The sequence below is a fragment of the Nelumbo nucifera genome, chromosome 2, assembly GCF_055504915.1.
Source record: "Nelumbo nucifera cultivar China Antique chromosome 2, China Antique-T2T, whole genome shotgun sequence".
NCBI lineage: Eukaryota > Viridiplantae > Streptophyta > Magnoliopsida > Proteales > Nelumbonaceae > Nelumbo > Nelumbo nucifera.
This window is the reverse complement of record NC_142650.1, coordinates 105,012,522-105,035,933: the sequence shown is the minus strand read 5'-3', so window position 1 is coordinate 105,035,933 and position 23,412 is coordinate 105,012,522. Positions and strand designations below refer to the sequence as shown.

The 23,412-nt window shown below is 37.7% G+C and overlaps 1 protein-coding gene across 1 annotated transcript; it reads right to left on the bottom strand.

Annotated features, from left to right (window-relative positions):
* Positions 1-2,335: 2,335 nt before the first annotated feature.
* On the bottom strand, positions 2,336-6,152 carry LOC104603529 (uncharacterized). The gene is made up of 3 exons (XM_010267589.3): positions 5,602-6,152; positions 4,687-5,425; positions 2,336-3,602 (listed from the first exon to the last, which is right to left on the bottom strand). The coding sequence occupies exons 1-3, from the start codon at positions 5,940-5,942 to the stop codon at positions 2,499-2,501; spliced, it is 2,184 nt and encodes a 727-aa protein (XP_010265891.1). The 5' UTR covers positions 5,943-6,152; the 3' UTR covers positions 2,336-2,498.
* Positions 6,153-23,412: the final 17,260 nt, after the last annotated feature.

Sequence of the window (23,412 nt, the reverse complement as noted above, 5' to 3'; positions counted from 1 at the left end):
AAATTGATTGTTAACAGAGGGGAGGTCTTTGTCTAACGAGATCACCTAACAAAGGAGTGTTAGTTCAATTTGGAAAACAAGGGAAGGTTTCAGTATTTATGAGAAAAATGAAGGAAGGTTTAAGTCTTTTACTCAATAAATAAAAATAAAACCATTCCAATTGAAAGATCAACCCCAAAATGAATTAGAAATAATTTAAGATTCAACTAAGATACCAAAAACATATGATATCCAAATTTATCAACCAGTATCATAAACTTATCGATCAATCATGTGAAATCTATTAAAATTCGCATGTAGATTTTGATTAATTAAACTCTTCTACAACCACATCTTTCCGGCATCATAGTTTTTTATCATATGGTCTGGGTCGGTTTTTGGTAGAATCAGTGTCAAACCAATTATTTATTGGGATTAGACCTGTTCATAAGCCGGATTTTGCTTTTATACCATCAGAATATATTCAAGCCTGAGCCCGAGCCTAATCCTCATATAAAACCCAAAGTTCAGTCAGGTTGCTCTTAGGTTTGAACTGGCTTTTTTGAGAAAGCCCGAGCCTGACCCAAAAAAGGTTGGGCCAAGTGTTTTGGGCCCAATCCCAAGCCTTCCGGCCTAAATATCTGCCAAGTCTGACTAAGAGAAAGCCGGGCTGAGCCATCAGGCTATCTGACCCATGAACAAGTCTAATTGAGGCAAAAGAACTGACCCAGAACTGCCCCGATAAATAGTCGAGTCCTATCGGATCTTATTTGATGGACCTGATTATTCTGATAATTATATTTATTTATTTATTTAAATAATAACTTAGAATATAAATTTTGATCATATAATCTTAATAAAAAATGATAGTAAAATACTAAATTGGTTATTTGTTTATATGTTAATAAATTAAACATTTTTAATTAATGTTAAAATTTACCATTTCAGTCTTCAAACACGAAATATAATAAAAAAAATAAAAAAAAAACAATATATATATTTAATAAAATAATCGGTTCGGGACAAACATGAACGAACCGAAACCCACCCGATTATTAATTGGGACAAAACCATGTACCGAAATCGACATAATAGATTCGGTTCGATTCAGGCAATAAAGTAAAACCACCACCCCGATTTTGATTACTAAGGGTTGCAGTCACACTAAAATGTATTGAAGCTTCCAAAAGGCCCTAACTTGATACATTATTTTTGTCAAAAAAAAAACATTTTTGCCTTGAATTTTTATTTTTATTATCTATGAAAAATAAAATATAAACATAAATTAGATTTAATATGAACCATATATTAAAATGATGTTTGACAAGTCTTTTAGCGTGGTCTTTGGAGCTTGGGAAAACTTGGAAGACCAAAAATTGGTTTTTTTCCCATTTGATAATCAAAAGCTACTAGAAAACATATAAATTCACATGTGCACGCCATAGAGGGTTTCCAACAAACGCCCCACAGCATAGAATTCACAATGCACACTGAGATGTGCACATGGTTTTCAAAACTGGAATGGACCGGAAAAACTAGGAACCAGTCAAGTGACTGGTTTCCTTTTACCTCAGAACCGTCATTTTGCCAAAAACCATTGTTTTGGTCAATAGACCGCTGACCCAAGCGGTCGAACCATTCACACCATCTGAACTGTCCAATGGTTTTGACCTTTTTTTATTTTTTTGTCAAAATGGGTCATCCATTCGATTTGAACGATCGGACCGTTTGACCTGGCAATCGGACTCCTGATTGGTTCATTGTCCAATTCGATTTTAAAAACCTTGGATGTGCATGTGCGACATTTGTGGGGCGCATATGTGATTTGAAAATAAGGGCCGTATCTGCTCCTTACACAGGGTGTCTCACACCGACCTCATACCCACATCCTACCATGCATTGAAAACATCTCCCATTGTACTTATATGTTATTATTCACAGGAAATATTCCTAATGCATGTGAGGTCGGAGTGAGGCACTGTATGAGAAACACCAAATTTTAAGAAGCTTCAAATAAAACTTTCTAGTATTTTCCTAGGCCCTGTATGCATTTTTAAAAACCTGATATAACCAAACCGTTTATCAAAATGGTCCTTTTATCTTTAAATACAAAGACAAGAACACAAAATCTCAATACGTCTAGGCCATCTGCCCATCTACAACGCTAGAACATCGTTTTATAAATACTAGCCAAATGATCATACAAGTCTTATAATGAACTGACCCAACCAACCCAGAAGATTGAACCATTGATCCGAAACTTGGAGGCAAAAACAGTTCAACCTTCGGGTCCGTTTTTAAAAATGCTGATAATAACAGCTTAACAAAGGCGATCTTACCTATCAATCTATCATCATTCATCAAGAATAATGTATTTTAATGATTTTAAGAGGTTACACGACCCCATTAAAAAAAGAAAGACAGTAGTATTATTATAACATGAAGCGAAAAAAGCAATAAAAATAAATTTTGTTACAAAATAAAAACTTAAATCGCCACATAATTTACAGAAATTGCCATCACCTCCTCGCACGTTTCCTCGCTTGCCTGGAGCCCGCAGCTTCCGTTTCCGCAGATTCCCTCACCCGCTTCGACGGCGCAGGAGGGGGCAGAGGAGGCGTTCCCATGGCCCGCTTCGGCGGGCGCCCGACACTCCTTTTCGCTGGACTGCTCTGCTCTGCAGTTTGTTTCCCGCCGGAACCTTGTCGGAGAACCTGATCCTTCCGCCCATCACTCCTCCCGCTCGTTTTCTTTTGCTCGGTTGCTCCACCTCCTGAGCCTCCTTTGTTATTGTTAGAATTATTTACGGAGCTCTTCAACGTCTCTAACAGTGTCCCGTTGGACGAAGAGCTCTTTTTCATCCTGTTCAAGAAATTCGTTGCGCTCCGCTTCTTGGCAACAGCGGCCGTGTTATTATTCTTCCTCTCAGCTTTGGGCTCAGGACTGCCTTCACGAGCTGCATTACCCTTGCTTGTCGAGACAGGATTCGAGCTGGGTGGGGTGCTTTGCCCAGCATTCGCGTTTGAATTTTTGCCGGAGGTCGTGTTGGTACGGCCCTTGTTGTTGCCCGTTCTTGAGCTCCTAGCACCCGACGTTGTAGGCCGTTCTCTCGTCTTCTTCTTGTCATCGGCCACAGTCGCAGATGAGTCATCGGCTTGCTTCCTATCGACAACCGCCTTCTCATCGACCGCTGCTGTTACTGGTCGTTGCTCCCCTTTCCTATCTACGCTTGTCGTAGTAGAAGCTTTGGCAGAGATTGAACTGCGTTTACGGCAGGCAATCATGGGAGCAGCAGGCTTTGGTTTAAGAAGCACTGAATCCGGCGGTTCGATTTTGGATGGTACTGGAAAAACAGGAAGAGGTGGTGGAGGTGGGTCCTCTGCGAGCTGATCTAATTTCCGATGTCTTTTAGCCATCTCCTTTCTGACGACGTCTCGAAGTGCAATTGCGGCAGAGGACTCGGACGAGTTCTTGGGGAAGAATACAATCGCATTGCTAAAGAGGAGAAGAAGATCGCGGAAGAACTTGCGGCTGCAACCAGAATATCGTCCTTCTTCCAACCTCGATCTCACTGTTTCAAGATCAAGATGTTGCCGGACCAAGTTTCTGTACCTGGCCGTATCCTGCAAATCGGGAAAAAAATCATCAGCAGCTAGTTGCAATGTGGTTTTCCGGCCAATTACGCGGTTTTCCGGCACAATCTGTAAATTATTTGTCTTTTATGCGTGAACCTCATTCAGACATTATCATAATAACTATTGCCCAGGCGGGAACGAAAAATCAAACGTGAAATGGAAGGTCTTCTGCAACTAAAACGCACGGGATGCGTAGTACGCATAGCAAACTTTACACATAAGCTGGGTTATGAGGTAAATAAACCTGGCTATGGCTTATGGGTGATTTTACGTTTTTGACTCGTTATCAGTTGGAGAGCATTCTGCTTCGAAAGACGGAAAGACGGTCTGGAGAGCTAAAAAAAAATCAAGGAGGGGATACTGCCGGGTCCCACCAAATGAAGCCTCTTTCCTTGTAAACCGTTCTTTTTGAAATTATTAGCCACGTTGTCATGAATGAGAACCGTTTGGGGTGATTTATGGCCCCATCAAGAAGCACCACAGAGACCGGCAGACCGCTTTCCTTGTTCCTATTATTCTCCGATAGGGACCGTACAAAACGAATGTCTTGATCAGACGGCAGTGATCCAGTGCCACTACTTCTGGCCCCACAACCCAGCTGCCGCATGAATGGTTTCTGACCTTACAGCTTGCAAAAGAGAACCTGATGCAAAAACTACAACGTCGTAGAGCATGCCACTATCATGAGCAACGAGACCAAATAAAAATGAATATTTGGCTCTCCCACCGTTGGATGGCCTTCTTTCGAAAATCATCCAACGGTTGCGCGGGCCCCGCATGGTAGATCGGTTGACAAACACAAAAGCCAAGAGCCGGGCCACGGTACGGCGGCAACTCTTGCGTGGGACATGCATCATGGATTCCAGACCGTCCATCGTTCATCATAATAATTGATGGCTTTAGTCGAACTGTTTAGATCCAACCTTTGAGTGGGCCCCGCAGGAGCTAAAATGGCATATTAGGAAGACGGCACTGTGTTACTCAACCAAAAAGGATTCGATATTATTTTCATTTTTCTTTAATTAAAAAATAAATAAATAAAAAATCGACGATGTTTTCGACGTGGGAATACCTGACTATCGAGCCGGCGCTCAAACATGGAGCCATGTTTGTGAGACCGGATAATTTCGAGAATAGCCACCAACGGCTGAGATTTAACAGAAATCCGTTTGATGGCGGGAGAAATCTCTTCAGTCCCCGGCTCTTCGCCGCTGCTACTGCCCGAAATCGTCTTCTTCCTGTTTTTCTTGCTCGACAAACTCGCCGAACTCTGCACGTCGCTGCTTTCCTTCATTCCTTCCTCCCCACCACCTTTCGACTCGGCAACCGATTCCCATAACTCGAGCGAGTCACCGTCCACCGTGGCCTTAACCGCTCCCAACGACTTCCCGATTGGCGGGGCGGCCGCAGACTCTTTCGCTACCGTATCCGAACTCCCGTTGTAAGACCCCTCCCCGACGGGTTTCGACTCGCCTGAAACCGGATCCGGTCCTCCGGTAACCGTTTCCACCGGTTCCCGTTTCTTCTCCGTCTCACCGACGCCGTTATCGCGAATCTCAGCTTTCGGATCCGTTGAATTGGACTCGTTGAACGACTGATTTTCGCGGTCCGATTCTTCGCCGGAAACACGTGCTCCGGCGGCGTTCTCCGGTGAAGATTTTTCCGGCTGCTCATCTACCTCCCCTTTCTCCTCCTTAGCTCTATCTTGTTCCGAATCTTTCTCTAGATCTGATTTCGCTACACTGCTCTCTTTCTCTCTCAAGCTCCGCTCGCGCTCTTCTTTCAACCTTTTCACTTTCAATTGCAGAGACCTGTAAAAATAAAACCGAAAGAAAACTTTCAGATCTTAACGAAAACTATAGATCCCTTCCCTTGACGTCCAACCGAAAACAGAAAGATAAAAGGCCACTTTTAAATTCAGATCTTCGGCAATATAACGTAAACGAAATAAATAAATAAAAGCACCGAAAAACAAACGGAGATTTACACGATCGAAACATCGTATCGTTGAACCTCACGTCTAAGCTCAGCGACTCTGAGTTTTCTCAACTCTTCGAGCCACGGAATCTCACCCTTCTTATCGTCGGGTTCGGACCCGTCTTCTCCGTCGTCGGTTTTATCGTCTTTCGCCATGAATCGGCGTTTAAGGTCATGATATTTCTGTTTACAGTTCTGAGCGGTTAAGGGATGAAGAGTGGAGCTTCTTGTCTGTATTTCCATGGCGACAGAGTCCCATCTGTTGGTCCCATGCCGGTTAACGGCACATGCTAGCAATAGCTCTTCCCAAGTACCCCATGTATCCGTCTGTCTATCGTCGTTTTTCGCCATGGTTTCTCATCTCTTAGCTTCAATCTCTCTGTAATTCCTCCATCGTTTTCCCTTCCTTTTTTTCAAAACTAGGGTTTTTCTTTTTCGTTTTCGTCTTATTTCTCCCTTTTATTTCCCTTGGATGGATTTTCGTGTTTTTTTTTCTTTTGTTTCCGTCTTTTTTTCCCTCACTTTTTCACACAAACATACTCTCTCTCCCTCTCTCTCTTCTCGACTCGGCTTCTCTTCTATACACGCAAGACACGCAACTCGCTCTGAGACCTCTTGGCGTTACAAAAATACAAAATTATAGAAATACCCTAGGTAATTGCTTAGAATTGCAGCGCCTAATTGGAATTTTAATTTTTCAGTAGCGTCTATTTTATAATTTAAGTTTTACTAAAACTCCCCCTATAATTGGCAACCATTTACTAAATCGAACTTCTATCAAGAATCTTTTATACTGCTGTCTAAGAATGGTAATGTGACCATTTACAAAGAATGGAAAATATTCAAGGGCATGGTGTATGGTATTTAATTTCAAAAGTACCCGTATATTGTATGATGCTGCTTGATCTAAGGTGTTTTGAATTGAAGTCGTAGTCAAATGATTCTATCAATTGGACAAAGTAGAGGTGGAAGGATGAAGTCGTGCAATAAGATTTGAAACCAATAATAGAGTCAGAGGCCTGAGGAGTTATTTCCCGAATAGGCACTCTAACACTTAAGTCGGTGAAAAGAATGAGTGGTCAGGTTGAGTAATTGAGAGAGTAGTGCTAGTCCGAGCAAAGTAACAGTATGGGTACTAGAAAGTCAAAAATCCCTTACCTTGAGTGGAAATTACCTATTTATAGTTGAAGATTTGTGTCATGTTTGGATGATGCTTCCAAGATTGTCGGGATGAGGTTATCTGTTGAAGTCTTTGAGGTAAGACCTAATCCCCAATGAAGTTGTCCTCTTGATCCGTACAAAATTCTCCTTCCTTGGTCACGCTTATCCATCTAATGTGGTGTCGACGTGGCCGAAGAGATAAGATGGCCACGGACGTGACATGTGGCACCCAGGCTAGCTCAACCATAACCCAAACACTATAATATTTTATATTGAACTTTTAAATCCAATCAATATTTAATTTTCAAATCTACCGTCCAATGTTTGATTTCAACAAAATGATGAATAAGAGAAAACATTGCATCCCATTTGTAACATGTCTTCCTTCTTCATATGAAGAACAAAATTGATCAAATAGAGTTATTGACTATGTTTTCTTAGGGGCAGGAATGATATTTTAATTTATATATTTTTGTAGATTAAATTGATCCTAATAACATTAAGGTCAAAACCATCATTTTTCACTTCAATTTAATCTAAGGTTAATTAGGGGTGGATTCGAGCCGAGCCGAGCCAAATACTTGGCTATTCGAGCATGACTCGGTTCATACCTCGCAAGTTCAAGCTCGGCTCGAGCTCGAGCTTGACTATAAACCAAGTTTTTTTGAAAAATAAAAATTATTATTTTTTATTTTTTAGACAAAAACTTAAGAATTATAAAAATTATTTAATATTATATATACAAAAATATTTATAAAAATTATTTACTATTATACATAAAAATAAAAATATTATTATATATAATAAAATTATTTATTATATGTATGTATATATATTTAATACTAGGCTCACGAGCCCCAAGAACTGAGCTTCACTAGGCTCAATCTCAGCTCGATTAGCAAATGGGCCTATATATCGGGCTTGAATTCGGCTCGAATCTCGATATTGAGTTCGAATAGCTTGTGAAAGGCTCGGCTCGTGGCCACCCCTAAGGTTCACTAAGGTGGTTTTGGGTGGTGTGTATGGGCCACAATATATACCATTTCAATCCACACCACATCTATGTATTGCATTCGGTTGTCCCATCATGTGCAGTCTTGTGGATCGGTCCACACCATAACCGATTTTCTCGTCCATGGATTTTTCTTGTGGAACCATCTATGCTACATCGTTTTACCTATGGAATAATGACACCATATCGAGCATGAGATGTTTGACCCTAGGACAAGACCTCCTTTATTAATATTACTATTAAGATTGTTCATTATTGTTAACACTATTTTCTTAATGATTAATTTTCAAATATTATTTTATTAATAAAAAAATATTTTTATTATTAAATAAATATCAATATTATTGCTAATATTGTTAATTATTATTGATATTATTTCATCAATTATTAAGTTTTGAATATTAATTTTATGAATATTAATAATTGCTTTTAATTATTATTAAAAATATTATTTATTATTAAATATTAGTAATAATAATAATATTATTATTATTATTATTTATTAAAATTATTAGTAATTTATTGATTTTTTATTGTGTATATTACTAAAACTATGGGAAGATTCCACCTTAGTACCCTGAACCTTGGGGGTAGTGTCAAGTTAATACCCGAACTTTCAAACATGTCGCTGTAGTACCTAAGCCTTCAAAAAGTGTCAAGTTGGTCATTGTCGTTAACCAACCATTAGTTATCTATTGAAAATGTCAAAACTACCCTTCAAAAGAAGAAATTGGTCATTATCTTCTACATTGAGACTGAACCGGTTATCTTCAAAGAAAAAGAGAGAAAAAACATGAAATATGATAGAGGGAAACAATAACTGAAAGCAAAGAAATAACTAAACAATAATGTGTTTCAGATCTAAAGGTAGAAGACAATGACTTCATTAGTCTAGAATCTCAAACACCTCAATCGGTTCAGTCTCAAGGTAGAAGACAATGAACAATATATTCTTTTGAGTGGTAGTTTTGACATTTTCAACATATAACTGACAATCAATTAACGACAGATCTTTGCCCGTGGTACAGAACAACTACCTTATTGAGGTATGAATGAAAACACACCACACAATTTATCATCTATGCTACAAAACATCCTTAAGTAAATCGGCGGTAAACTATTGGGAGTGTTTTAAAACACAACCCAAAGGGTATCTTTTACTAGAGGATTAGACTGTCATACCGAAAAGACATCATATTGAAAATATGTACAAGTGCTATGTATAAAAAATTCATAGGTTGCTTTAATTGGTCAAAGATCTTCTGATACCAGTGTCTTCTCGGTACCATATATTTTCCCTTTTGTAAACTCATTGATAAAATTACCCTCATTATATTTTGTCATTTTATCAGTTCAACATAGGCTTAAGGCTACAAGCCTGTCTGTTTGCTTTGACGTCTGACATCTAAAAGTCCAAATTACATTAAGAGGTATATTGGTATCGGTGAATTTTTCTTTCCTTTGAACTTTGAATGTAAAGAATGTTGTTCTAAATTTTGAATTATGAATTCTGAAAATTGTCAAATGTCAATTTTAACCCCATATATGAGATTTTTTGTTTGTCTATATAATTCAATAAAAAATAATATTAAAAGTTGTTATAATGATTAATAATTAATCAATAAAAACTAATAATTATTCATAAATAATATATGTTAATTAATAATTATTTATAAAAATTATTATAATTTAATAATTAATAATAATTATTAATTAGTATAATAGTTAATAGTTAATTAATAATTAAAATTAATTTATAAATAATAATTCTTATTATAATATTTAATAAAAAATCAATAGTGAATAATTAATAATTAATAACATTAATATTTATTGTTATTATTAATTAATTATTAATTTTTAGTAATTCAATAAAAAATAATATTAATAATTTTTATATCGATTAATAATTAATTAATATTTCATAATAATTAACTATAATAATTATTATTTAATAATTAATAATAATTATTACTTACTAATTAATATAATAGTTAATAATTATTTACAAATAATAGTTAATAAATAATATTTAATTAAAATAAATTTTAACTAATAATAATTATTATAATATTTAATTAATATTTTTTTTATTTAAATAATAATTACTAATTATAATAATAATTAATAATTAATAATAATTACTATATTAATAATAATAATCATTATTTAATTACTAATGAATTTACTATTAAGTAATTATTATAATAATTAGTTAAAAATAAAAGTTAATATTAATTAAGTAATAATAATTATTATTAGAGATTAATGATTAATTATTATAAAAATATGTATTAATTAAATTTTGAAAAAATAATAATAATTAGTGTAATTAATAATTAATAATTATTATTTTACTTGTGGGGTCCTTGAGGTAAGAATAATAATTAATAATTAATTACTAAATACTAATTAATAATTAATATTAGTATAATTAATAATTAATAAAAGGAAACGAACAACTATTTTCCCCTTCAAATTACAAGATTCATTTTAAGAGGTAAGAGTTTATGTTATGTTTGGTTTGAAGGAAAATGTAGGGAAAGGAAGGGAAAGGTAGGGAAACCTTTACAAACCTTGTATTGGTTTTCTGTCTTTCCCTTCCGTTCCCTACCTTTTCCTTCAAACCAAACATAGCCTAAGAGGAAAGAAACAGGCCCTACAGAAGTGGAGTGAAGTGGCAAGAAGGGGTGTTCACGGTCCGATTAACTGAACCATGGGGCTTTTTGTTTTAACCGAACCGGTACTACTGGTATTTGGAAAACCGATAACCGAAACCAAACGGAAGCCAGTCGGTTCGGTTCATTGGTTTTTTGATTTTTTTATTTTTACAATATATATTATAAAAATAAAATAATATATATATATATATATATAATATTATATTTTAAACGATAAATAATATATCATATATTGTAAATATATATTTATATATAATACATATTTATTAATTTATAATATATAATATACATAAATATATATAAAATATATAGAAATATATATACTAGTTGGTTTGATCAACCGCCAGTTTTCTATATTGATTAACCAAAATCGAACCAATACCTTCACTTAACCAATTTTTCGATTCGATTTCGATATGTTCGATTTTTCGTCTTTTTCTTTTTCTCACCCCTAGTGACAACCCAGACTTTCAATGAATTCAACTCGTTCATTGCTCTAAAAGCGTAATTATATACGGTTCTACCCGTAAACTCGTAGGGCAAGGTTTAGAAAATCATCCTTCAGTCACCACTCATCACACATCTGAGGCGGGGAAAGCTGCATGGTTTCATGTTTCAATTTTCAAGCGGCTTTCGCAATTGTCAGTGGTGTGGGTCCCGTAAGGAATATTCCATATTCGCGGTACACAATGCATTCGTAAGCCACACAAGAAAAAAGGAGTTTCAAGTGAATGTACGCTTAGCGTCTCCCAAACGACTTCGGATCTCTACCCACAACACATTATTGCTATGAATTTGGAACATCTCCCCTTGTATAATACTATGCAGAGGATGAGATGTTCTCTGTGTGACTTCGATAGACGTGGATAGAATTTATGTGAACAGGAGATCCGAACTACAAAAAAACTAAGGAAGAAGTACCAATCAGCCCAGCTCAGAATTTATTAGGCCCAAAGTTTAGGGGGAATGCATCCTGACCGTGAATTGATGCCAAATTCACGGACAGGATGTGATTTATAGGGGGAAAGGGCTAGTTGTAGGGGGGCTGGAATTCAGAATTCTGCATCGTGTGTCTCCTACTTCTCCGAAAAACTAATGAGCAATGAAACGCGGTTCTCGTGAATTTCTCCCGAAAAATATAGATGGGACAAGGACGTGATTACGTGGATCTCTAATTCATTCAACGATTCTAAACAGAACCTATCGAGAGCCTGTATCCGAATATAATGACACGTGTACCGACAAGATGTACCACTGTGAAATTGACACCTGTCCATATATTTGTTGCCGGTGCCTCCATCCACCGTATTCCACCCACCGAGTCTGGATCTGCTCTGACAGAGCGCGCCTCACAGGCTCGCACCAACGCCGACCCCTCCAAATATCTACTATGAATAATAATTATAAGTAGGGAAGATGTTCCAGATGTGAAGTTAAGTATCGAACATATATGACACGTGTACCGATAAGATGTAAGCAATAGAATGAATGGATCAATCCACTGTAAAATTGACATCTGTCCATATATGTTGCTAGGTCTTTACCCACCGAATCTGAATCTTCTCTTACAGAGTGCGTCTACACCGAGCTCACAGCATGTCCTTACCTCACATCTAAAACATCTTCCTACTTGTATTTATTATTCTTAGTGGTTCAAAGTATTGACACATTTTTGTCTATTGGCAGGCACGCACGTATTGATATTAAAAAATACTCGTTCATTAAGGTTATTGTTTTAGTTTTTTTTTTCAAAATTTAAATTTTAAAGATATTTTTAATATTTTTTTACCGAAATGAGTGAGGGTCTCAAAACACCTTTAAATAAGTATATCGAAACCAAAAGATATAATACGATGTGCTACAATACTTTGATAAGGTCGGGGTGAGGCGCGTTCTGTGAAGAGCAAATCCCAATTCCCACCCAAGACACTTAGATGCCTCTCATGGTGGGTGAAGCAGAGGTTGTGGAGTACAACTGTAAAAATGCTGTCATCGGGCGCGTTTGGCAACGAATTTTAATTTGCTCGCCAACGTTTTAAGCTGGGACTGCTTTGCTGGGGCAGGACTGGTTTATGGCAAGACAAAAGCTTGGATCCGGGATCACATCATAGGCTTCATCAGTGTCCAGAGGACAGCGATACAGTAGCAATCCGGGTCTCGGGGTAGAGCCTTTAATGGATTGGATCTAATGTTCGGATTATAATTGCGTTAGGACCGGGGCCGGTTATACCGGTTAATGGGTTGGGCCGATTATCGATCCATACGGAGTTTTATTAAGGGCCGATGTCTACTTTGAATGTGTTCTTGAAAACTCAATTGAAATACCTGGACAAGTTTGATGCAGGATCTCCTTCCATTGTGAGACCGACAAAATAGAGAGTCAGTGTCATCTCACTGTAGAAAATGGTTTTCAAACAGTCATTGATCCGGACGGTCAAACCGTTTGGTTTGGAGGAATCGTTTAGACAATTAGTTCTGTTTTACTTCAAACCCGATTCCTGGTAAAAAACTGTTAAATCAGTCAATGGCCCGTTGATTTGGGTGATCGATTCATCAACTCATTTAACGGTTTTTTAGTCATTTTTATTTTTAATTATTTATTTGTCAGAACGGACCATTCATTCTAATTGAACGGTCGAACCATCAACTTGGAAATTGGTGGCCAAAATGGTTCTATTTCCAGGTCATTTTTTAAAACTATGCTACAGAATACTTGGAAACATACCAGATCCAGCCCCTTCAGAACATAACATCAAGGTTTTAAAAATCAGATTACACACGGAATCGTTTTGGATATTGGTTTTTGAGTCAAACAATCTGATCATCCAGTTCGAAAAGATGGCCTATTCTAATTTAAAAAAAAAAATAATTAAAATAAGAAATAATCAAAAACCATTGTTTGAGTCGATGGATCAACTGCTCGGATCAATAGATTACTGATCAAATCAATGGTTTTCAAGTGAAATGGAGCCGGTTGCCTAACCTTCTTAGGTCAACCGGTTCGATCATCCGGTCAGGTCAGTTTTCAAACCATGCATAAAACAATATAGGTCAAATGTATGGTGCATTCTTATGCAAAGTGCTACAATAAGGAGAGGACGTATTCTGAAAAATGAATTATTATATAAATAGAACAATGTCTTTAACGCAATTGATTGAAACTTTGATAGATTCTAATTTGACTTAATTGTCAATATAATGACCCTCCTTACATTAAATTGGGTTGCACCCCAAAGGAGTCAATAAATCTTATTAGGCTAGGAGCGGGACTGAAAGCAGATTTGATCACCGGGTTAAGAGTTGAATTGATTAATTTGCTTCAAATAAAAAAAAAATGAAAAAGCGATTCAAAATTGTCATATAAAACTTGTTTGCATAAAGAAAAGCTTAGTAGGAGTCCTTATACTTTTAAGCACTTATTTTAGGCCAAGACAACACCACTAAGCACTCATAAACTAAGGCTGAATAAGTACATTATGTAGGAAATAAGTGCATTTTGAATAAGCTCAAAACTAAGTGATTTTGAAAAAAAATGTTTATTACGTTTTTGGCCCGTCTTAATCCATAACATAATTTTCAAAATACCTATATTACCCTCATTTGAAAGAAATGGTTTTCCACCAAACACTCATAAGTGCTTATTAAGATAAGCACTTATTTACCCAATAAATACTCACAAAGATTACTTAGAGATCACAAGGCCAATATGGTGAAGAAATCATTAACCCAAAATTGATTTTTAGCTGCCATTTTCAACTCAAATGATCCAATTTTAACAACACTACATCATTCCAATCGGATCGGGCTAAAGGAAATTGAAACTTGATCCTCCAGAAGTCACCGCTTTTTTATAGATTAAATACTTTGTTAACCAAACACATTCTTAAGCTAGCTGCAGGAATCCTCTTTTTCCATTCTATTTTATTTAATGCCATATATATATAGTGAAAATAAGAGTGTTAAATAGATGCCCTCTTTTTTTTCTTTTTCCTACCCCTTGTCTTTTTAACCCCTTCAACATTGTACCAATTAATTTGTTTGTACTATTGGTATTGATTGTTAGTTTGGCTAAGTTTGGAAAGAGTACAAAACTTTGTATTTTTTTATTATTTTGTATATATTTGCATTGTACATATTACTTTGTACTAGTAAAAAGAGATTGTAAAAGAAAAAATTAAAAATTTTAATTAGCAAAACATAGGGGTGGATTCGAGCCAAGCTGAACCAAGCCAAACATTTGGACATTTGAGTATGGATCACCAGAAAACATGAGGCTCGAGCTAGAGAGTTGAGCTCGAGTTCTTTTTGACTCAAAAGCTCAAACTCGACTGTGAGCCAAGCCTTCTATGAAATTAAAAAAAAATATATAGCCTTCTATGAAATTAAAAAATATATATAATATATATTTTTTATTTTATATAAAAAAATTAAGAATTATAAAAACTAGTTACTATTATATACATAAAAACAAAAATTATTATATATATAATATTTTTATTATATATAAGACTCACAAACCTTACAAATTAAGCTATATTGGGCTCGATGATCTCGGTTTGACGAGAAAATAAGATTGTATTAGGCTCAAGTTTGACTCGAAAATTGGTTTAGATCGAACTGAATTGAGCTTTTCAAACTCATAAAAGACCACAAAACAGTATTCACTAAGCCGACCCCATATAGTTGGGATAAGGCATTAAGGTGTGGATGATGATGATAAACTATAGGGTAGGTTTTAAAACCAAATCGGACAACGAATTGGAACTGGTCAGGGGTCCAGTTCCCGGGTTGAACGGTTCAACTGTTTGAATGGAATGGATGGCCCATTCTGACAAAAAAAATAAAAATAAGTAAATAAGTAAAAAGACCAAAACCATTGGATGGTTCGAACGATTCGACCACCCCAATCAGTGTAATACTGACCAAATCAACAGTTTTTTAGCAAAATAACAATTTTAGGGTAAAACAAAGCCAATCACCTGATTCATTCCCAGTTTTTCCAATCTAACCATCCGGTTCAGTCCAGTTTTAAAAACCATGCTTAAAACCTGAAAAGATGCCTTAATGGGCTAGTTTCTTAAAGTGGTGCCAACAAGAAAGAAGGTTGGCTAGAACACCAGTACACCACAGCCGCACCGCACATTGGGAAATCTCCCATGAAAGAAGATATAAAGTATGAGCGGCTGCGGCTGTGGTCTTGTGGTGATGTTACGGTCAGCAGATCAGATTATTGCCTTTCTTTATTTACTTTTTCTTTCAAATCAAACACAAAGATATAGCAAATCAGTAATGACAAAACATAGCGGGGATAGCAGTGTTAGGTTTTGAATTGGGTGGGTTTATCCAAGTGGTCAATCCTAATCCAATCAATAGTGAAATTGGGCTTAAAACCCTAACCCTAACCCTAATCCAGCCGTCATCCTGTGCCCCCAATCCAATCTAACTTTTTTGAGTAGGGTCTGGATAAACCCTTCCAAATTGCATCCCTAGATGAAATGCATATATTTGCAATCAATGATCAAAATTTCGATATGTATTGGCTTGTATCGGTTGATACGTATCGTATCGGTGCCTTTCTAATATGCTCTTACAGGGGTGTTTCGGGCTGATGAATGGTTCAGGGGGTATATTAGCCTTAAACCGGCTTCTCTAAACCAGTTTCGAAAAAAAAAAAAAAACATAAAAAGACAGTACCGATACAGGCCGATATGCCCTACCAGCATATCGCTGTGTATCAATATTTTAAACCTTGTTTGCAATGAAATAAATTACTGTTGTGGTTGTAGATGAATCAATCACAAGTTAATTTAGCATTGTTAAATCAAGTGATTGGGATGCATATGGACAAAATATATTTTATTCCATGGTTTTTGAACCGTCATTGACCCAGATGGTTGGACCATTCAACCCAAAAACCATCCAGGCAATAGGTTGCGTTTCACCCCCGAACCGCTCTTTTGTAAAAAAATCCATGATTTTTAAAACCGAACCAATGATTGAACTGGTCAAGGGTCCGGTTACCGGGTCAAATGGTCCGACCGTTCAAACTGAAGCTCCGCCCATTTTGACAAAAAATAAAAAAATTCAAAAAAACAAAAATGGTCAAAACTGTTTGAACGATTCGAACGGTTAACCACCCGGTTTAGTAGTTCACTGACCAAAATCAATGGTTTTGGGGGGAAATCCGGTTTTTGGGAAAAACGGAACCGGGATCACCTGACTGATTCCTGGTTTTTCCGGTCCGATCGTCCGGTCCTGTCCAATTTTGAAAACCATGCAAAAACGATTGACTTGATCAGTGACCCACTAACTCAGGTGGTTGATCTCTTAGACCCAAATAATAGTTTTTTGATCTTTTTTAATAATGAAAAAAGAAACAAGCACTTTGTGGACCAGAGAAGTAATCTGCATCGCTACTTTTTTTTCTGGGTGGCTTGGTTTGGTTGTCGGAAAGAAAAAGAAAAGGGGATCTCCATCTAAATTGATGTTGCAAAAAGCTCCACCTAAATATTAACAATCATAGGTTGTCAAACAGTAGATAGTAGATTTGCAGCCCAAAAAAAACAACTATAGTATGTAGATATATACGTCCAAAGGAGGACCACTGGACCAGGATTCAACATTAGTGACAAATACCGTGTTGTACCCCAACTTTGAAATGTATTTGAAAAGCTTCATATATATATAGAAAAAACATTAGGCTCAGTTTGGAAGACTACAAATACAAATAAAATAGTATAAAATACAAGGTTTTGCAGAACAAATACGTACAAAATATAAGGTTTTGCACTCTATATATTTGTATTTGTATTCCTTTTAAATACAAATATGTAGAGTGCAAACCTTGCATTTTGTATTATTTTCAACGTTTTCAAACCGTTGTTAACTTGGACGGTCGGACTGTTTGGCCCGGGAACCTTTCAGGCAACCAGCTTTGTTTTACCCAAAACCCAAAATCTAGTAAAAAACCATTGAAAAAGTCAACAAATTGTTGCTCAGGCAGTCGAACCATTGACCTGTCAACCCGTTCAATGGTTTTTGATTATTTTTTTAATTATGTTTTATTTATTTTTTTTTAATTTTGCTGTCAGAATGGGTCGTCCGTTTGAATGGACGGTTGGCCATTGACCCAAAAACCAATAGCTAGAACGGTTCCATTTCTGGGTCATTTTTTAAAACGTTGATTATTTTGTATGCTTTTACACTGCACATATTTGTATTTATATTCTTTCCAAATTGAGCCAACAAATTTGCATTTATACTCCTTTCAAACTGAGCCTTAGGCTCCATTTGGAAGGACTACAAATACAAATATGTAGACTGAAAAACCTTATATTTTGTATGGATTTGTACGATACATATTCGTATTTGTACTCCTTCCATGCCGAGACTTAGCGACAAATACCTAAAAAAGGGCCCAAATTCCTTTCCCACAAAACTCTGCACGACCCCAAAACACTTGACATCCACTCACACAAAGGGAGTATCTCCCATACATGTGTGTTAAAATCATGGAAGATGTTTCCAATTAGACGTGTTCATGGGTCAGCCCATACCTAGATTTTTTACGGGCCGGGCTCGGGCTTTCTCAAAACATCCTGGCCCAAGCCCAATTTGATACTATATATTAAATAATAAAAATATATTTAATTTAATAAAAATATATATACTATATTTTTTCTTTCTTCTCTTTTTTTCCAACTATTGAGATGTTTATTATTTTTGAGTTTAGGAGGTTTTAATATAAATAAAACACTTTTTTATTGAATAAAAAGGAAAAAAAAATGTTTTCAAATTTCTAGCCAAGCTCAGGCTCGGGCCCAAGCCCAGGCTTCGGGCTTTATATGACGACCAGGCTCGAGATCAAGACCTAGGCCCAATGATCAGGCCGGGCTTGGCTCGGGCCTAAGTGTATTCTATTGATACATATACAAAGCCAAACCCGGTCTGACCCATGAACAGGTCTATTTCAAGTGTATGGGTGGACGCCAAGAATTCAGGTTCAATCCTCACAAAACTAGTTTTGTAAATAGATATTCCAAATGAAAAAAAGAAAAAGTAAGGGGCTGTTTAGCAAGTCATTTTGGAAAAACTACATTTGGAACAGCACGAAACCCCTTTCATTAAGGTGTGTCTTTCCATGCGAAAACAAATGAAAAAAATAATGCAAAATCTACATTTGGAAGTTCTCAAAAACTGCATGCCAGCTTTTGGAGTAGATCTGCCTTAAATCAAACGAAAAAAAGACCAAATTACAATTTATCGGGCTTATAAATAATCGACTGATCGTATGAAAAGAAGCATTAAATGGAGCCTAATAAATACTCCAAATGAGCGCTGTATATGTTGGGAGGATGGTGTGAGCACAAATTTTGTGAGGACGGAATTCGGTCTCGAATGCCAATGCTTTTAAGGTACATGCAGAGTTATTTTATTATTTTAAAAAATAAAGGATAAATCTCTTAAACTATCCTACCATGTATGATTTTTTTTCAAAACCCAATTTTCCCCTTCCTTCTACGTCACCATCCGTCTCCCCGAAGACAGCTACAGTGTTTCTGTGCCGCCATCACCACCACTGTCCTCGTCTGTATACGACCACTTTCGCCGGCGACTTCTTCTTCACCCTCTTCCTTTCCCTCTCTCTCTCCATCGAACTGAAATAATGACCGAAAACTTCACTATTCACCTTCATCTCCATCTTCATCCCCCATTTTGGATGAAGGGGAGAACAATGATCTGCAGCAACGAAACCGGCGGGGATTTCTAGTAAGGGAGGCTCCGAGCGGAGGAAGAGAGGGAACAGTGTACCCAACTCTATCGAGGCTGATCTCGGTGACTGGGATGATGCCGGCGATAGGGAACGGGGGCGAGAGAACGAAGGGGAGAGAGGGAGCGGTGACGAGCTCCGAGTGCATGGAGGGAGCCCTTCGCCGGTGTTGCAACGAGCTCTGAGTGCGACAGCTGTGCCGAGAGGGAGAGGTGACGAGCTCCGAGTGCGTGGAGGGAGTCCTTCATCGGTGCTGCAACGAGCTCTAAGTGCGACGACTATGCCGAGAGGGAGAGGTGACGAGCCCTTCGTTGCCGTGCAGCAGCGGCAAAGGGATCCCTCCTCTCTTTCTCTCTTCCTCCCCTTCGTTGTCTCTCTCTCACCCGTTCTCTCTCGCACCTGTTTCATCACCGCCGGCGGTGAAGAAAACGGGGCGAGAGGGAATGGGGAAGAGAGAGAGAACGAAGGGGACAAAAAGGAGAGAGGCGAAGAGCTCCGAGTGTGTGGAGGGAGCCCTTCGTCGGTGCTGCAACGAGCTCTGAGTGCGACGGCTGTGCTGAGAGGGAGCGGCGACGAGCCCTTCGTTGCCGTTGCAGCAGCGGCGAAGGGCTCCCTCCTCACTTTCTCTCTTCCTCCCCGTTGTAGCAGCGGCGGTGATGAAAACGGGGCGAGAGAGAGACAACGAAGGGGAGCGGCGACGAGCCCTTCGTTGCCCTTCGTCTCCATCGAGCTGCAACGTTCACCTCAACGTTGCTGTTGACTTTTGGGAAGTGTTGGTAAATTGAAATTTTTTACGTTGAAAACAAAGCCACTACCGATTTTATTCACGTAAAAATCAAGGTGGTCCAAATAAATAGAGTTCCATAAAATTAAACTTAGCTAAAAATAAGCAATTAAACTAGAAAGTGGGTAAACATAGTCCACTAACTCAAAATAATGCCTAACATTTAGGAAGTAAATCACCCACTAAGTTCCCATTAAGTTTGAAGCACTATTCAACACTCCCCCTTGCTTCAAAACTTGTTACTCCCATTTGCTTTGTGAAGTACTCGTGCTTGGCATGCTGCAGTGAAATGATACTACTTGCTCATTGGTCCCACAATGCTTCATTGCTATTGTTCCTTCACCAACCAGATTTCGGATGAAATGATATTGGATGTCAATGTGCTTTGTTCTATTGTGAAAAGCTGGACTTTTCGCCATAGCGATTGTTGCCTTGTTGTCACAAAACACTTGAGTTGCACCTTCGTGAACTTGGCAAAAATTAGCTAACAATCTCCTTAGTTAAACTGTTTGACAAATTGATGTCGTTGCAGTGACATAGCCGGAAGTGCTTTTTCTATCATCCAAACAACCTGCCCAATCATTGTTAGTAAAACCCAAAAGTTTGAAATCTGATACTTTTGAGTACTAAATTCCAAAAGCAACAGTTCCAGCAACATAACGAAGTATCCTCTTTGCTACCTCGAGGTGATGCATTATTGGGCTATGCATAAATCTAGAAACAACGCTGACAGGGAATGCTATATCAGGCCTTGTGTGAGGCAAGTAGTTCAAACCGCCAACCATACTCTAAAATACCTCGCACTCGCCATTCCGGTGCAATCATTAGCTACGAGTGTCTCATTCACATTCGTGGGAATTGGAGTTGTTTTACAGTTTAACATATTGAACATTTTCAACAAATCATTAGCATAATTCTTTGAGAAATAAAAATTCCATCTGCACTTTGGTTTACCTCCAAACCAAGAAAATAATGCAACAAACCCAAATCTGACATCTCGAATTTTTTCATCATGCAAGACTTAAATTCCTCAACAAGAGACTCACAAGACCTCAAATAAATTATGTCATTAACATAAAGACACACAACCAAAAATTCAGAGTTACCTCGCTTCTTCACATAAAGCGTTGGCTCATTTTTACTCCTTTCAAATCCATTCTCCTGAAAATAGGAGTCGATCTTGCTATACCAAGCTCATGGGGCTTGCTTTAGGCCATATAAAATCTTCTTTAACCTGTAAACTTTGCTGTCATCGCCACTAAGAAAACCTTCATGTTGAGAAACATACACCTCTTCATCTAGTTCTCCATTCAAAAAGCTGGATTTAACATAAAACTGGTACACAACCCAATTTAATAGTGCAACCAAGGCTAGAAAGGTTCTCACCGTTTCAAAGCGAGCAACCGGAGAAAAGGTTTCTTCGAAGTCAACACCTTGCAGCTGAGAGTACCCTTTCGCCACCAACCGAGCTTTGCGTTTCTGTATAGTACCGTCAACATGATACTTTGTTCTATACACCCACTTGAGCCCAATAACATTCTTGCCTTTCGGTAGATTGATCAATTTCCATGTTTCATTTCTTTCATTCCATCCTGTGAAACATGACTTTCTGCAACTTCATCATAACAAGTGGGGTCAGAAACATACAAAGCAAAGCTACATGAAACTTAAATATCCCTCAATGATCAGAATTTTCTTGCAGGTGTTTCACTAGAAGAACTTGAAGATGAGGACTGCAAGCTTGCTGGAGTAGATGCGCTACTGTTGCTGGAGGGAGATGAGTGAATGGTTGAACTGCTGCTACCAGTATATGGACTAGCTGGTCCTGGAGGTTCTGTCACAGGGGTTATACTAGCATCTTCTGTAACTTGAGGTGTTGTAGGTGTTGTGTTGTCGTTGTTCCAGGTCAAGTTTCTTCTTCGTTGAACTTAACATCCCTGCTTATAATTACTTTGCCACTCACAGGGTTATACAACCTATATGCTTTGGATTGACGGTTATATCCAACAAAAATGCATTTTTTTTTATTTTTCATTAAGTTTGTTGCGGGTTGGAGAAGTAACCAAGGCATAGGCTATACAACCAAAAATTTTTCAGTGGCTTACCCGCGGCTTCCTGCCCTTCCAAGTTTCATTTGGGGTCTGGTTCATGACAGCCTTTGTAGGTGAGATATTGAGAAGGTATACTGTTATTGCCACTGCTTCTGCCCAGAACTGATTAGGAACACCACTTGCTTTCATCATGCTTCTTGCCATCTCAACCACTGTTCGATTTTTCTGCTCATCCATACCATTTTGCTTTGGTGTGTACGGTGCCATCAACTCCTTGTAAATGCCATTTTCCTCACAGAAATTAGAGGTAAATTCACCACCCCTATTGGAACGGAGCGCCTTTATACAACGCTCACTTTGCTTCTCCGCTAATGCTTTGAATTTCTTGAAAGTTTCAAAAGTTTCTGATTTGAATTTCAAGAAATACACCCAACTCATGCGGCTGTAATCATCAGTAAATAACAAAAAATATCTGTTTCCACCAAATGATTCAATACTCATTGGACCACACACATCAGCATGTACCAATTCAAGACAATCAGAAGCCCTCCATGACTTGTCTACAAGAAATGAATTTCTACTTTGTTTCCCCTAGACAAAGCCTTCACAAAAATCAAGACCATCAATTTTCGGCAACCCAACAACCATATTTTTTTGAGCCTACAATTTCAGCCCTTTCACATTTAAATGCCCATAATGCAAATGCCATATTTTTGCATCACTAGCTCTAGCAATCAAGGCACAATTTCTTACTTCAGAGACATCTAACGGAAACATTTTATTTTGTGTCATAGGACTGCTAACTATTATATGCCCTGTTTTCTCATCTTGGACAGAACAACAACCATCATCAAACAAAATAGAGTATCCACCGTCCCTCATTTGCCCAACACTCAACAAATTATGAGCTAAATTAGGAACATATTGTACATCATGGAGGAGTTTTACATTACCTTGTGAGGTTTTGATGGCAATTGTACATTTCCCTTCAACTTGCATCTGCTTGTTGTCTCCGAGTCGAACTTCGCTTTTCTGTGACTCATCAAGTTCTTTAAAAATAGATTTTGTTCCGGACATATGGTTGGAGCATCCATTGTCCAAAAACCACACTCCATTGGAAGCAATTTCGATAGGAGAATGAGCCATGAATAGCTTGCTCTCCTCTTCAACTTTCTTTGTACAATTGGCTTGTTTCTGCTCATCTCTTTGCTTGGTCCAACAATCTACTTCTTTGTGACCCAATTTCTTGCAATATCGGCATTGGATGGTGCTTTTGTGTTGGCGTTGATCACCAAATTGGCCTCTTCCTCTACCGCCACAGTGACCTCGACCACAAAAACCACCTCTGCTCTGTCCCCAGCC